The sequence below is a fragment of the Lissotriton vulgaris genome, chromosome 6 (assembly GCF_964263255.1).
Source record: "Lissotriton vulgaris chromosome 6, aLisVul1.2, whole genome shotgun sequence".
Taxonomy (NCBI): Eukaryota; Metazoa; Chordata; class Amphibia; order Caudata; family Salamandridae; genus Lissotriton; species Lissotriton vulgaris.
The window spans coordinates 199,013,476-199,031,284 of record NC_141694.1 but is presented as its reverse complement, the minus strand read 5'-3'; the positions used below and the strand labels follow the sequence as shown (position 1 = coordinate 199,031,284).

Sequence of the window (17,809 nt, the reverse complement as noted above, 5' to 3'; positions counted from 1 at the left end):
CCGAATCTACAGTGTCCAGGCCAGACAGGATTACTTGGTGAGCCGCAGCTTTTGAGTTTGCCAGTACCTCACTGAAATTTTCCCGAGCTTCCTCAGACAATTTTGGAAGAAGTTGTTTGGCAGAGACCATATGGTCATGAATGTATCTACCCAACGAACAGGTAGTGTTGGTGGACTTCAAAGCCATATTGGCTGAAGAGAAGACCTTCTTTGTAGATTGTTCCAATTTCTTGAAATCCCTGTCAGTAGGAGCCTGTGGAAAGGTGCCTGTGGACTGCTTAGAACATGAAGCTTACACCACCAAATTCTCAGACGAAGGATGAGACAAAAGGAACACAGGATCCCCTGGAGCAGGCCAGTACCTACTGGACACCGACCTTGAAACTGCAGGAGCAGAAAAAGGATTGCACCACACCTCAAGGACTGGCTCAGTCAAGGCATCATTGAAAGGTAAATGTGCTTAAACCACAGAGGACGTAGAATGAAGCACCTCTGTGAGCAAATTAGGTTTATACTCAGTGATAGGGAGTTCTGCAGCCTTCCTTATAACAGTATGATAAGGTGCAACTTCCCTCGAGGGGGAAGATTTCTGTGACGCAAAGTCCCACTCCGGGGAAGTGTCAAGCCACTTGCGCCTCACACAGACCCTCGAACATATCCTCAGACTCATAAATTTCACCTTCCTCCATTTCTTCAGCCTGGTACTGCTCCTCTTCTATCAACCTCTGCGCTTCTCTCCTGAAGCGCATCTTCAGTTGCTGCGTCGGCAACGCCACACGTGGCGTTGAAGGCTCCAGGAGTGTAAGGAGGATCTGCAGCAGCAACCGGCACTGAATGAATCAGAGATGAAGGTCCGCCGGTTGGTGTCAGGGACTGCACATATGGCGTAAACATCCTCGGAGCCAGAAACTGCCAGGACTGGCACGTCTGCATGAATGGCACGAAGGGTGCCTGAGGATATTGGTGAGGCACACCCAAATTAAATGCCTGAGAACCAGAGAACCCATGGGACGCAAAGGGGCAGTAGAAGGGTATGAGGCCCTGGCAAACACGCCATACATCGCATTTAAAAAATGCGAGGGATCCGAAACCGGTGCGGGGAATTGAGGAAACTGAGCTGGTACGAGAGCCAATCGAGGCACCTCCGGAGCCACAGGCGGAGCCGCAGGAGCTAAAGGAGCCTCAGCATCAGCTAGATTCGACAAACCTTCCAGAGTCCCCTTGTATGAAGGAGAATGGGTCAGAGTCGCTTGAGGAGACACTGAAGGTGAAGAAAAAACTAAGCCCTTTTCACAAGGTCGAGGAACCGGAGAAGGCGACCTCGAAACCACATCCTTCGATGAACGGCGCTGAGATCCATGACTCTTATTCTTATTGTGCTTCTTCTTAGAGTCATGTGAAGTCGACGACTTAGACTTCAAACGTTTGACCCCTTTTTTCTTTTCTTACTTTAGTCATGTACAGCTTGGCTTTAAGTTCCTTCAAGGACTTCGGGTTCATTTTTCGACAGCAAGAGCATCCCTCGACACCGGGATCTAATGATGAGCACCACAAACAGTCCTCATGGGGGTCCGTGATCGATGAATGACCCAGCACTCTTTACAGGGCATGAAACCAGATTTCCTCAGAGCAGACATGGTTAAACCACAGAAGGAAACAAGACAAAATACAAAGTATCTAACAGAAAATATGTAGAGTCCCAGAAAAACCGCTAACGCCGAAAGTACGGAAAAAAGGGAACGTGGTCCTCTTATGGCTCCAGTGACGTCGTGCGGAGACAGCATTGTGACAACCTCGTCGGTGTGGAGAGCTAGAAAAAAGTTTCTGCAGAATGTTGGCGCAGGGGGATATTCAAAAGGTGAGGAATCCACAGGTAGATGTATCCATCAGAAATTTTGCTGCTGTCTATGGTAAGACTGCGGCACACAGGTGACGTGGCCTTGGCTCCTACCATGGGTTGTTGCTTGTAAAAGGAGCCTCTCACATCTGGAGCTTGAAGGGCACCCCCAGACATTGCAAGACCTAGGTCTTACTTTCTAATGCAAATCATCAATCTGGGGGGGCTGAAGAGATGATCCCCATCGAATGGGAGATTGAGGAGACTCTGCTGGACTTCTGTTGAATGCAGTGTGTAGCAAAGCATGGTGTCTGAGAAGGATGCTGGTGCTGAAGCCTTTAGAGGATGTGTCAAAAGGGCCAAGCACACAATGAATGATGGCGTTTGTGTTGTCCTCTAGCACGATTTCTTCTTCACTTTCCCTGTTCTCGTATGGAAGATATTTTACCAGCTCCTACATCTTCTCCCCCCTGGGATCTATTGTAATGGGAATTTAGTGCAACAGAGTTGACTGTATGCAAACGCGTGGCTCCGTAGTCCCTACAGCTATCCTTTTGCACACTGCATTGATTTTTACTTTCCCTATTCTTCAAAGAAAAACATGCAAACATCCAAGCACATCATTAGATGTCAGAGTATACATATTGCGTGCATCTATAGTTAGTCATTCTACAAATGCATACCCATCCTAACACAGAAGAAGTGTTAAGGAGTTAAAAGAAAGTTCCACGATGGGGGAAAAACATTCATCAACATCATTATAAAACTAACTTTCACCTGGGAAAAATGAACTAGTGTCTGTGTTGTCATTCGATTCTTCTGGACAGGTACATAGAAGGTTTCTCTGATTTTCAGCACTCAAACCAATTCGATTTTGAGGCAGTGGTCCTAAAAATCCAAGAAAAACATGAACACTAAATGCATAAGGCCAAACAATCAGCAGCTGAATCAGAAAGAAAACAAATACAGTTCAAATAGGGCATCATCAGTAATTTAATATTCCACCTTTCCACAATCAACAGTGTACTAGAAAGTTTGATCTCGAAATAGAGATCACGGATGGCTGATAAGCATGGGAAACATGGCAAGTAAAGTTCAACCACATTTTGGGCATGGTACATTAAAAAAATATCATGTATATGCCTGTCACTATTCTTTAGATTGTTGCAATTGTATGGACCAGTAAATACCTTTAACTGTATGGGTAGAACTAGTCATTTAGCTATCTGGTACTGCATAAAGAATGAGGACTGGTAATCAGTAGTGTAGTGTAGCTTGAGCTTCTGGCGCTATCCGTCAGATTGCCATCCATGGCAGGTAGTGGGGGGGGGGGGGGGGGGGGGGGGGTGAAATTACTGAGCAGTGGGAGCGGATTGGCAGGGTTTATGTTACAAAGCCACTCTCTACCTCTACTCCACTGCATATGAAAGGGTGTGAAGCAGCGGCGTAACAATAGAGCAAACATCGAAGGTCAAGTCTCAGTTGATGATGGCCCAGCAGCACTATAATGGTAGCTAAACGCATAAGTAAATGTATCCCTTCCTCCTCTTTAAAACACTCCATATTTATCTGCTGCTACAAGACCACAGCAGTAAAACCACCCGCTAGACATCAAGCACAATACCAAAACAACTCCCACATAAGTCACACTGTACACCCACACTCTACGACAGTATTCAGAAACGTTAGCAAAGCTATAGCTATCTCCTTTTTGCTCCATTCCATGCATGTCATTTAAGTAACACCCCTCAGGTCCTTATGCATGAAACCAATGTCACAAAGGCCACACTATATACATTCATTCTCCGGATCAACCACAACTAAGGGAGTAGCTGGCACCTCGTCCACGGAGGGGACTTGAGGGTTCCATCAAGGGTGTGTTGTGCTACACAAACGCAACTACAATGCATAAAGTGTATAGTCACTGGGGGAAAAACAAGATGCCGCCCCTGCAGCATCTCAGTTAACTGCTGTAAGGACTGGAGGTGGGTGAGCCAGCAAATTTATTTAGAGAGCCAAGTCCCAGCCCAGCCACAAGCCTATCTTGGAATGTGAGTCACAGAACAAGCGAAGGCATCAATAGGCGGATACAGAAAATGTCAAATAAAATAGGACAAATTGTCTTTCACATCAAATCAGGTTATTCCGTCAACACTTGTGTTTGACTTTAGTACATTAGATCCTATCACTACATTAACATCTGTGACAGTTACTACATTTTAAACATGAGCTTTCTACCACCTCCAGACATGCCTTCACTGTCATGAGTGAACCAAGAGGGGCTTAAAGTTTGGGCGGACCTTTTTGCAGAGTTCGCCCCCAATAGTTGTAAATGTCACGGTTTAAGCTTATGCTTTTAGTTCAGCATCGCCAGCCCCGGATCCCCACATATTTAGCATCATGCTGCTCAGCACAAGCTCCCCCATGCGAAGTAATAGTCAGTAATGATGCAAGATAACATACTCACGTGCAACATACGCGGCATGCACCCACCCACGCGCAGATACTCGAAATTCTCATACCTGCAGCGCCAAATGACAGGTATCGCCTTGTTACAGGAAACACATCACACACGGAGTTGGAAAGGCTGTGCAGGCGGGGGAGAGGGCAGGTATTCAGCACCACCAACTCAGCACACGCGCGGGGTACGCTGGTATGCAGGAGTGCAGTTTGTGCATGAAGGAGACATTATAGATGCAGAGCGTAGATACACCTTTGTGAGAGGGAGGTTAAACAGCCAAACAGTATTGCTAGGTTTTATTCACTCTCTGAACTAAAAATATAGCTTCTGGTCGTGCAGTTTTGTCTCTAACTTCCAATATAATTCAAAACTGGGGATTAATTTACTTTCCAGGAAAGCTCCAGTTAGAGAGGACGACTCACCATTTCTAAGTATATTACACTGTACCGTTTCCCAATATTTATCTTTCAAATTCTTTTTTGTGGGAAAGGTGGAGATTATTGGATCCTCCCAAAGTGATTTCAAGCCAGTACTTAATAGAGTGTCTCCAACCTCCCGTAGCCATTTTATATGATGAAAAGTATCTGCCCTTATTATATCTTGGAAACCAGCCGCTTACACTGCCAGTTCAGGAGTAGTCCAGCGTTTCAGCCAGTATAGCTGCATATGTTTAGCTGTTTGGCAGCGGCCAACTTTAAAACCTGCATGCAGGCGCTTGCTGGCTGGATGGACCAACACTGCCTGAAGCTTAACGGCTCCAAAACTGAGGTCCTAGTGATCGGGGGAAAGGATACCAGCTGGACTCAGGATTGGTGGCCTCCTTGCCTTGGCCCAACACCTATCCCTGGCAGGGAGGCAAAAAATCTGGGAGTATGGGTGGACCCGAAACTGTCTTTTGACAGCCATGTCAACAAAGTAGCAGGGAAGTGCTTTGGAATAATGAAGACCCTAAACCGCACCTTGGACCTTCTGCCCTTGGAGGCTAGAAAGACCATGACTCAAGCTTTAGTCACCTCCCGCATAGATTATGCGAATGTACTGCTACTGGGGACCACTGAGAAAAACCTGAGGCGGCTCCAGGTGCTACAAAATACTGCAGCCCGGCTAGTTCTCAGACTCCCCAAAAGAACGGCATCAAAACCCACTCTGTCTGCCCTTCACTGGCTTCCTATAAAAAAAAGGATCCTATTTAAGGCACTCCTAATCTGCTACAGGATTACCACTTCTAAAGCCCCTGAATATTTGAAGGACTTAGCTATCCCCTATCAACCCAACAGAGCACTTCGCTCCATGGGCAGGGGCCTTCTAAAAGTTCCCCGCATTAAAAAGGCCAGAATGGGTGGTCGCTCCTTCCGAGTGATGGCAGCCAACCAGTGGAACACTCTGCCCTATGAAATCAGGCAGGCCAAGACTGAAACTGTATTTAGGAAGCTGCTAAAAACTCACTTGTTCATCCAGTAGCCTCGCTTTCTGCCGCTCCGTCACTCTCTCCACAGCGCGGGGACACGCCGGGATGGCGTCACCAGTGCGCTTTATAAGCCCCTTTATTATTATTATTATTATTATTATTATATCTGTAATTGATTTTCTCCCTAGATCTTACAATAAAGGACATGTTGGGGTACTCAGATGTAAATTGGTAATTCTTCCCAAAAACCTATTTTCTGATAAAGTGAGCTTGGATAAGTTCTCACAACCCCAGAGTTCTGATCCGTAGAGGGCTGAGCTGATAACTTTCATATTATAAAGCTCAAGGACCGGACTGATTGGCTTTGAGAATTAGGTATTATATTCTGTGTGCAACACCCCAAACAATTGCCGGTGTTTTAAGGGTGCCAAATCAATTTGGGTTTTCATTTCAGGTCATCCTGGATGTTAACTCTTAAGTAAACTCTTTAACTTGCTCTAGCGGATAATCATTCATTTGAACTCCTCAAAGATTGTCAGGACTCTCTCGAGACCACTTGGGGTCTTGGAAATGATCAATGTATCGTCTGCGAACATTAATATAGGGATTTTTTTTGCCTGCTAGTGTTGGTGCATCTGTAGGAATAGAGGTCATGCAATTCACTATTCCATTAATGTATAAAGAAAATAGTGTTGGTGCCCTCACACAACCTTGGCGCACTCTCTTTCAACTGGGAAAGGGTTAGTGACATCGCTCTGCAAGCCCCATCAAATTTTAGCATTATTGTTCTTGTGCAATCTGGTGATAAGGGTCAATAGTTCGGATGACATCCCCATTTCTTGCAATATCACCCATAGTTTGGCACGAGGTACAAGATCAAACGCTGACTTGAGGTCAACAAAAGCAGCATATAAACTGCCCTTGCCCAAAGTCACAGTTTTCCAATAAATCAAAACAAACCAAAACACATAGTTAATGGTGTTTGTAAAAGCCTGCAACCCTGCTTGCCTTGGGGACAACATACTAAGCTCTTCAATCCATTCTTGAACCTTGTTGAGCACTAGTCTCCCCATCACCTTCTGCAAGTAGTCTATTAGGCTGATGGGCCTATCGTTCCCTGGATGTGATTTGTCCCCTTTATTAAAGACCAATATATTTTCCGCTCCTTTCCAGGAGTCGGGGACTGGCGCACCCTGGGCAATGGCATTAGTCAATAATAGAATATACCAGCACCATCTTTCCTTGTCATAGAGAAATACATCCCCAGGGATACCGTCTGGGCCAGGTGCGTTACCCGCTGTTAAAGATTTAAGTGCCACTTATACCTTAGCCCTACTGAAGGCCTTGTCCTGATAGAATGAACAAGTGATATCACACTCTTCACCCTCTATACATTAGGCATATTGGGGTTTAAAATGGTTAACGCAATCCTCCTGTGATACATGGTTTTGGGGCTGCTGGGCTTGCCCTCCTCTGTCCCACTAAATACATTCTAGAAATGTTTGGGATTTCACGTGGCGCAGGCCTCTAAGATCCTGCCATCTTTTGTCATCCCATATTTTCTTTGCCTTTATCTGGGTACTCCTATAGTTATACCTAGCTGCTCGAACTTCTACTGGATCACCTGCTTTAACAGCTACCCCTAGCGCTACATCTGCTTCTCTACAATCTTAGTTAAACCAGTGCCTGGCGTTCTGGTTTTTGGGCTTTTTTTGATCTACCCTGCTTCATAAAATAAGTATGCAGGTAAACAAAGAATTTGTTATGGATATCAATGAGTTTTCTACACTATCATCAAGCTGGCTTATGGCACACTCCATATAGTTTGTGATGCTAACTAACAGTTTGGGTATCTCCATTAACTTCACCAATTTAAGGCGTCTCTTATCATTGGTTGGAACAACATCACATGTTTAAAATTCGTTTCCTAATTGGGCAGGTACCTTATGCCTTATTAATTCCAAAAGCGGTACAAAAGGGGGTGGTGATGGACGGAGCATCTGAATCAATCAAACACTCCCACCCAGTCAAAAGATCTGGGTTTAATCCATCACCGTTCTTTAGCCCACCCTGCCACCCAAGTTCAGACATGGCTGTATGCAAATCAGTCTGACCCTGTGCCTCATGGGAACAGTCCAGCCCGAACTGCCAAGCCATGTCTTCCCTGGACCGGAAACAAGCTTCCGAGGACCGGTTTCTGGCATTCCAGCCGTCTTCAGCCCGGCTTGCTTGAATCCAGTGGCAAAGTGAGCAAGGGACTCACGTCTGAGCATACCCTGCCACACTTATGGCGGTCAAAAGCGGTACAAAAGGGGGTGGTGATGGACGGAGCATCTGAATCAATCAAACACTCACACCCAGTCAAAAGATCTGGGTTTAATCCATCACCGTTCTTTAGCCCACTCTGCCACCCAAGTTCAGACATGGCTATATGCAAATCAGTCTGACCCTGTGCCTCATGGGAACAGTCCAGCCTGAACTTCAAAGCCATGTCTACCCTGGACCGGAAACAAGCTTCAGGGTCAGACTGATTTGCATATGGCCATGTCTGAACTGGGGTGGCTGAGTGAGCTGAAGAATGGTGATGGATTAAACCCAGATCAGTTGACTTGGGGGTGAGTGTTTGAATTGCTCAAACGCTCCGTCCATCATCCCCTTTTGTTTCGCTTTGTTCGCCCTAAGTTGGCAGGGTATGCTCAGACGTGAGTCCCTTGCTCACTTGGCCACTGGATTCAAGATAGCCTGGCTGATGAGGATTATGAATCCGAAACCGGTCCCAGGATGCTGGTTTCCGGCCCAGGGAAGACATGGCATGGCAGTTCGGGCTGGACTGTTCCCATGAGGCACATGGTCAGACTGATTTGCATATGGCCATGTCTGAACTGGGGAGGCTGAAAGAACTAAAGAACGGTGATGGATTAAACCCAGATCAGGTGAGTGTGATTTGCTCAAACACTCCGTCCATCATCCCCTTTTGTTTCGCTTTGTTCGCCCTAAGTTGGCAGGGTATGCTCAGACATGAGTCCCTTGCTCACTTGGCCTCTGGATTCAAGATAGCCTGGCTGATGAGGATCATGAATCTGAAACCGGTCCCAGGATGCTTGTTTCCGGTCCAGGGAAGAGATGGCTTGGCAGTTTGGGCTGGACTGTTCCCATGAGGTACAGGGTCAGACTGATTTGCATATGGCCATGTCTGCACTGGGGTGGCTGAGGGAGCTAAAGAATGGTGATGGATTAAACCCAGATCAGTTGACTGGGGGTGAGTGATTGAATTGCTCAAACGCTCCGTCCATCATCCCCTTTTGTTTAATTCCAAAGTCACACACAAGGGGTTATAATCACTTTCTATCCCATCTCTAACGATCATATCACTCAGGGCATGCCATAGTGTCAAACTAATTAGTACATAAAATATTCTACTAAGACTATACCCATTGTTAAATGATCTATCAGATGGTACACGTCCATTTACAGCCCGCAATCCTTTTTCCATACAAAAATAATTAATTTGGATGGCCACATCAGTCCACCTTTTTATAGGATCAAGCTCCAGCTTTGTGATGCCCCACTGAGTGTCTTCCTCTTCTATAAAGTAAACCTCCTCATTTATAAGGGGCTCAAACGTCGAATTAAAGTCACCCGCGACTAGGACATTAGGAATTCCCGATATTAGTAAAGAAGATTGTCGAGAGCCGTATAAACTTTCTAATTCTTCCCTCTAGTACCTCTCACGTAGACATTATACATGTCTATGTTCCATTGTGAGCCCATGGCCAATCTAACCACTTGAATATCATGACTGAGTTAAAAGCTTTTGGAGCGATACGCTCTTCAGTCAATCACTGATTTCCTAAGTAGAACTTCCCTCCTGGCTGGTTAGCCTATGCCTTGAAACATGGGCATTCTTACTACTCGGAGGGGATAGTCTAAACTGGATAGATGACGGTCCTGGTGGGGTGGTTCGAAATTCCAGAGCAAAGAGGTTTTCTGCTAGATCTGCCCCAGTCAGGGTAAGATCAACACAGTCTTGCTGTGAGGTAAGCCACCGTCCTTTACTATGTCTTCCCTTATCAGTGATCGGCATCCCCGGACAGGTCCTATCCAGTAAATAACTTCAGGGAATCCGCATTCCTCTATACCTTTATTTTGCGTTGAGCTTGGGTACATATACCATAAAAATTCTATGGGTACTAAGCAAGGTAGATATGTGCTGCTCTGGGTGCCCAAACTGGAAACAACACTTTGGGTGGTTGGTGTGAGAAGGTGTGTTTCTACTGTAGGATGTCTGGTCCCTCACTAATGCCTTCCTACAAGAATTGTTGGAATTGCAAGCTATGGGGTGGGGCAAGTGCTTAGGCATCAGTAGTGGTGTTTTTATTTTGTGTGTCCTAGCCTTTCCAAGGGAAAGTGGAAGGCTGATGGAAATGATGTTAATCTCTTTGGTAGATGTAACAGATGCAGCCAATGAGGTTACAAGATTGGCACCCTGTGGACGCACGAGTTGGCTACTTTACGTTACATTTGCACTCCCTCTTTGAGATACATCAAATGATAGGAGCTTAACCGTAGAGGTTAGATCCTCCATCAAATGTCTCATAAACCCTACTTCCTGTCTTAACTTGGTAACTCGTTGCATCATGTCCTGGCATTCTATGTTAGTTCCTAATGCTACATCTTTACTTTGTTTAACTGATGTCTGCGGTGTCCGTGTTTAACGCAGATAGAATGTGTGGTAGGCACTGACTCGAACATACCCTCACACTCAATGATTAGGATAGAGGTCTGCAAACTTTTGTAGGTTGAGCCCCCCAGCTGACTTTTTTTTTTACATGTCGCCCTCCCTCCTCCCCCTGACAAATTTCTGGAATCTCGTACACCACATAATCGACCGCCACCCTCATATCCCTCAATCAAAAAAAAATCAGTCAATTTATATAGCGCGCTACTCACCCGCTAGGGTCTCAAGGCGCAGGGGGGGGAGGGGTCCGTTACTGCTCGAAAAGCCAGGTCTTGAGTTGCTTCCTGAAAGAAAGATGGTCCTGGGTCAGCCTTAGGTGGATGGGGAGTGAGTTCCATGTCTTGGCCGCCAGGTAGGAGAAGGATCTTCCTCCGGCGGTGGCTCTGTGAATGCGTGATACGGTGGAGAGGGCGAGGCTGGTCGATCGCAGCTGGCGGGTGGGCGTGTAGAAATTGAGGCGGTTTTTGAGGTACTTGGGGCCCAGGTCATGGAGAGCCTAGTGTGCGTGGGTGAGGAGTATGAACGTGATCCTCTTGCTGACGGGGAGCCAGTGCAGGTCTCTGAGGCGGGCGGAGATGTGGTTGTGGCGGGGGATGTCCAGGAGGAGTTGTGCGGAGGAGTTCTGTATGCGCTGGAGTCTTTTCTGTAGTTTGGCTGTGGTTCCCGCGTAGAGGGTGTTTCCGTAGTCCAGTCGGCTGGTGACAAGTGCTTGGGTGACAGTCTTACTGGTTTCGGTGGGGATCCATCGAAAGATCTTTCGGAGCACGCGCAGGGTGTTGAAACAGGATGACGAGAGGGCATTGACTTGTTTGGTCATCGAGAGGGAGTAGTCCAGGATGAAGCCCAGGTTTCGTGCGTGGTCCGTTGGCTTGGGGGTGGTGCCCGGGGCAGTGGGACACCAGGAGTCGTCCCAGGCGGAGGGGGAAGATCCCAGGATGAGGACTTCCATCTTGTCTGAGTTCAGTTTCAGGCGGCTGTTCTTCATCCACTCGGCGACGTCTTTCATTCCTTCGTGTAGACTGGCTCTGGCCGTGGCGGGGTCGTTGGTGAGGGAGAGGATCAGCTGGGTATCGTCGGGGTAGGAAATGATGTTAAGATTGTGTTGGCGTGCGATGGCCGCGAGGGGGCTCATGTAGACGTTGAAGAGGGTGGGGCTAAGCGAGGATCCTTGAGGTACGCCGCAGATGACTTCGGTGGTTGCGGATCGGAACGGGGGGAGGCGAACTCTCTGGGTTCTTCCGGCGAGGAACGAGATGATCCACTCCAGTGACTTCTCTTGGATTCCGGTGATGCTGAGGCGCTGTATTTGGGTGCGGTGGCAAACTGTGTCGAACGCTGCAGAGAGGTCCAGGAAGTTAAGGGCAGCTGTTTTCCCGTTGTCGAGCAGGGATCGGATGTAGTCGGTGGCTGCGATGAGGTCGGTCTCGGTGCTGTGGTTAGCTCGGAAACCGGACTGTGAGGGGTCGAGGGATCCGTTCGTCTCGAGGAAGGCTGCGAGCTGTTTATTGACCGTCTTCTCGATGACTTTGGCAGAAAAAGGGAGGAGCGAGATGGGGCGGAAGTTCTTGAGGTCGTTGGGGTTCGCTGTCGGTTTCTTCAGGAGGGTGCGGAGCTCGGCATGCTTCCAGCTGGCCATATCCGGCAAATAATGTCCAACACAATAAGTGTGTTTAGTTAACTGCAGGTTTATGAGTGGGTGTGGTTAAAAGACAGGCTCTTTACACAGCTCAAAACTTAATCTTTCAGTAGGTACATTAGTCACCAGACTCTGGTGAACCACATCTGAATATCAGTGATGCCGCTTCTATTGTTGCCTAAAAAATGTTGGCTATACAAGGAACTTTGCAGTGTCAGCGCATAATAACAAACCCGCCCCCACCTTTCCAGCCTCCCAGGGAAACACCTGATACCCGGTGCAGCCAGTCAGCATAGCTATCAGCCTCAAATGGTGCCACTCAAGTGTGCAAAAAACCCCGAGACCGCCCGTCCTCACCAGCCTAACTAGAGCACCCAAAGAAAACACCGCCAGCAACGAAGAGTCTCTCACCAACTACTTACTCATCAACTGCAGGTCGGCTTCTCTGCATGCAACTGAACTAGCAGAGGCCATCCTTTCATGACATTGACATTGCGTTCCTCACTGAGACCTGGCTCAATGAGTTATCCCACCTTGCTTAGACATGCTTGTACCCACAGGTTTCGCCCTCAAACAAAAACAGAAAAGACCGGGGAGGGGTAGCTATCATCCATAAAGACAACATGGTCATCACGGAAATAAATTCATTCGACTACAACACATTTGAATGTCTCTCAACCAACATCAAGACCAAAGATAATGGATCTTTACTTTGCCACCTTCTCTATCATAAACTAGGCAAATCCGCCGCTTTCGGAGATCAAGTATCTGACATGGTAGCTCACGTGCACTCAGTGATGCCAACAATCTAATTCTAGGCGACCTGAACCTACAATGGAACGAGACCAACAACCGAATATTCATATCGCTATCCAGTCTCCTCGGCGATAACAATCTAATCCAGTGCAGCACAGAGGAGACGCACTATAAAGGAGCCACTTTGGATGCCATCATCGCTCAAAGAAACACCATCACTATCAATCACATACTCCCCGTCGACTGGTCTGACCACCACATGATCCTATTTCATCTCAACCGACTAACTCTCTCTCAATCTCCTTTGCAAGACCCCCCCAAATGGTTGAGAAACTTCTCTCAGGTTCCCATAAGAGTCCTTGAAGAACAGATAAGCTCACTTATCCCCGACACCAATGACCACTCCTCCACTAATGACCTCACTGAATGGTACAAAGCAAAGCTAGTGTCTATGCTTGACAAAATAGCATCCTCTAAAGCTCAAAAAGAGTAGAGCCATCCCATCCAGATCATGGTTCAATCCAGACCTCAACTCCAAAAGGAGAGAACTAAGAGCCAAAGAAAGAAAGTGGAGAAATAACCCTACCTTCATCCTCTGGGATCAACTCAAATCAGCCCGTAGGAAGTACAACAATTACATCAAAAACAAGAAATGCAGCTTTTTCCGCTCCGCACTAGAAAGTGCCAAAAACAGACCCAAGGAACTTTACAGCATTATCAGACAACAAACCTTCAAGCCCATGCCCTCCTCTATACAGGCGTCCATAGAAATATGCAATAACTTCGCCCACTTCTTCAATGATAAGATCACGAAAATCGAACTCTCACTGGACGTCAACACGCACCCCATGAAGAGCATCGCAGCTGGGTCGCTGGACCTCTCTCCATCAACTAACACATCACCTGGATAACAATAACCTCCTGGACCCCCACCAGTCAGGTTTCAGAAAAGGCTGTAGCACAGAAGCCCTGATTCTGAACATCATCGACGATATCCATGGATTACTAGACTCTGACCAATGCGGACTACTCATTCTCCTTGACCTCTCGGCAGCGTTTGATACTGTAGATCACTAAATCCTCATAAGGGCACTCCAAGAAAGAGCTTGTCTTGGCGAGGTAGTCCTCAACTGGTTCTCCTCCTCTCTGCACAATCGCACACAAAAAATAAAAATAAAAATAAAAAACTTCACTTCCGACCTCCAACAAGCCAGCAAGGGTGTACCTCAGGGCTCGGTGCTTTCACCGCAACTCTTTAACACATACATGTAACCACTCTCCAAACTTCTCAAGAAAAGCCAACATGCGCTTCCATCTCTATGCTGATGACACTCAGATCTATCTGGAAACTACCTCTCTCAAAGACATACAAAGACTTAATGATGTACTGAAAGATGTACGGCACTGGTCGACAAGCAACAACCTGAAACTCAATCCTGACAAGACGGAAACTCTCCTCTCGAATAAGGAAGTTAACCCCCAAATTGCCAAATGGCTAAAGGCCATCGATGCCCTCAACGGGAATCTCACTCTAGCAGACGGTCAAATCTTTAGGCATCACTCTAGACTCAAAACTGAACAGACAAGACACATTAAGAACTCTGCCAAAAGTGCTTTCTTTGACCTCAGACTATTGAACAAAATAAAACCCTACATTGCGTCCAATGATCTCAAACAGGCCACCCAATCTCTGGTACTGTCAAGACTGGACTACGGGAACGCAGTTCTCTCAGGAATTCCAAAATCACACCTGGCCCCCATCAAAACAACATTGCATGCAGCCGCCAGAATGATCACCGTTATCAAGAAATTTCGAGCATATCTCCCCTGCACTCAAGGAACTTAAGTGACTTCCAGTCGAAATGCGGATTAGTTTCAGAACAGCCTGCCTCACCCATAAAGCCCTTCACACCGGCAAACCTGAGTACTTGGCAAAAAAACGAATAAAAGCAGGCTAGACCAGGAACGTGAGAAGTTCTAACTCCCTCCTACTCATCCCACCAAAATCTAAAAAAAAAAACCAAAAAACTGCGGACCGATCTATCACTGGAAGCGATCCCAAAATTTGGAACTCCATTATCCCTCACATTAGAACCATTCCCTCCTTTGTAAAATTCAAAAGCCAACTCAAAACCGTGTTCCTTAACCGCTCCCTAGGGATTGGATAGCTTGGGGTAACTAGCAGACTTCAAGCTCGGCTCCAGCACAAGGACTTCAAAGGACTCCGAAGAAAAAACGGTCCTGCACTACAATATGTTGCTCTCTATTTTTGCGGGCCTATGTTGATATGTCACTCTTCTACCCTGTATCTGAGGATTATTTGTTATGTTCCCATTGTAAAGCACTCCGATACCCCTGGGTCTGGCCAGCGCTATAGAAAACTTCTTAATAAAATAAAAATATTTGATTTCTTTTATAGTGCTACTCATCCCAAGTATGTACGGCAGGGTGTCTGAGTGCTTTAAATCACACACATTATATAAAGACAGTGGCTCATATAAATGTGAAAGTCAATGTTCTGAAGATAATGGGGCTACAAGGAGTAATCATTCAGTCTTTCACCATTTATTCATTTCACCATGTCCTTCCATCTGTGTGCCTATCCATGGCCACACATTCAACCATTTGCTAACCTAATCATCATATATCCTTAAATCCACAATTTCACTCATCCATCCCTACATCCACCCTTTCACCCTATCCATCCACTCGTCCATCCATCCAGCCATTAACCATTTTACCGATCCAGCCATTCTTTCACTTACTCATCCATCCACCCTTTGAGTCATCCATCCATCCTCCCTTTCTCTCTCAATCCCCCTTTCTCTTAGCCACCCATCCAGCCTTCCATCCACCCACCAACCCACCCACCCATCTACTCATCCACTCATGAATCCATCCATTGACCCCATCATACATCCATCTTTCCTCTCAACCATCCACCCTTTCACTCCTTCAATCTACCCATCCTTTTGTCCATCTACCCTCCCTTTCACTCACTCATCCATCCACCCTTTCAATTATCAATCCATCCACCATTTCACTCATCCATCCACCCATTCACTCGCACATCCACCCTTCCACCCATCCATCCATCTATTTACATTTTCTCTAATCCATCCTCCCACTCACCCATCCATCCATCCATCCTTTCTCTCATTATCCAACCATTCTCCATTTCATTCACCCTTTCACTAATCCACTCCGCCATCCACCCATCCCTTCGCTTACGCACTAGCCCACCATTTCCCATTAATTATGAGCTGAGCTTTCGTCTGCTGGTCTAAGGGATTAGTATTCTCTGGGACTTAAAACGTTTGGGTGTTTTTGAAACACCTGCAGAATACTTGCACCATCCTTTGCCTCACATAGCTCCCAAGAGCACTTGTCGAAGTAGTGCATGGACTGTCCTCATCCTGTGGTCACTGTAAACAATTGCCTGAAAGTACTTACCTGCCATAAAAGTAGTCATGACACAAAACATCCCATTGGAATTACCTTGTCCCCGTGCTCCAGCCCTTCCTCTACACCTGCTGAGTGAACCAGAACAAGGTAAAGGTGGGATGTCTGCTGCACTTGGCTGTTTCAGCAGCAGCAGCTTCATTGCATCCCCACTACCCGAGGCAGGTTCATGTATTTCATTGTTCAGTTTTGCTGGCAGATGTACTCATTCATTCATTGAGTGATTGTGCTTCAGGCCATGATTGGTTGTCAGTCAGCCTGTATCAACACTTTTTTCTTTTGACCACCACCTTCAGGGGTGAAATGATTAACTTACTCTACAAGCAGACATCAAAATGTCCTTCAGCAGACCTTTGGCCAGTTCCTTCCTCATTTTCTTTCTAATTGTATCTTGCAAATACTTGGCCCATCTCAGTTTTTCGCCCCAATGCATTCATGAACGCACTTCGGAAGTTAGCTAAATTCCAATGCTTCCCATTTTTTTTTTTTGGAAAACCTTTATTTGTAGAAAAAGTACACCGCTATTCAGCCATACATCCCGGAGGCCAGGCAGAATTATAGCAATACTCAAAATCGTGCACAAAACCTTACACAGGAACATTCAGGTTTAATTTTCAAATACGATATCCTAGAACAATAAATAGACCAAATATCAAAAAAGAGGAAAAAAGGAGGAGAGGTGAGAAAGAGAAGAAACAAGAAAAAAGAAAAGAACCTAGGCTGAGGACAGGCGACGTATTCTGGGCTCGCATCACTGGGAGCGATCGGGGGTTACACACCCTATCTTTCTAACAATCCAATGAGTGACCACATTGCAGACGGGGAGTAATAGAGCAGGATAACAGCATGGAACCACGGGAAAGGGGCACTATGGAGACAAACGGGCTTCGGGCGTCACCGCCTCGAGGGGTACACAAATGTCACCTCGATATGAATTCCAGGCTCCCCACACGGACCCCCACATTCTAGGCTTGCCTCTGGCCACATACACAGTTTTCTCACGAAGCATGCACCAGTCCATGCTGGTTTCCCACAGTCCGATCGTGGGGGGAGCGGGTGCCCCCCACCTCTGAGCAATGTCTCTCTTAGCTATCATGTTGCCCAGGGTGACCCAGCGGGTCTGGGCAACATTGTAGTCATTCGGGCCCCAAATGTTGAGAAGACAGCGCCGGGCCTCCGCAGGTAAGGTCACACCAGTCACGTCTCTCATCACCTCATGCACCCGGTTCCAGAATCGAGCCACCCCAGGACATTCCCAAATAATGTGCATGAAAGTCGCAAGCATTCCACATCCTCTCCGGCACATGCCATCCTGCAAAAGCCCCATGTGTATAAGCCTAGAGCCCGTTACATAGACCCTGTGGAGAATCTTCAGTTGAACGAGTCGAAGCCTTGCCGAGATGGCCACCTCCCTAGGGGAAGAGACCGCTGACTGCCACTCTTCATCATCCACCTCAATCCCATCGTTCACCCAAAGCTCTCTCAATTTCACCAGCAAGTCAGTCCGCACG

At 46.8% G+C, this 17,809-nt stretch overlaps 1 protein-coding gene across 1 annotated transcript in view; it reads right to left on the bottom strand.

Annotated features, from left to right (window-relative positions):
• Positions 1–17,809, bottom strand: part of TDRD6 (tudor domain containing 6) — a 2,323,386-nt gene that overhangs the window by 823,879 nt on the left and 1,481,698 nt on the right. Inside the window, exon 19 of the mRNA XM_086926239.1 lies at positions 2,615–2,725. Within this exon, the coding sequence (XP_086782365.1) occupies positions 2,615–2,725 (111 nt within the window). The remainder of the gene's footprint in view (positions 1–2,614; positions 2,726–17,809) is intronic.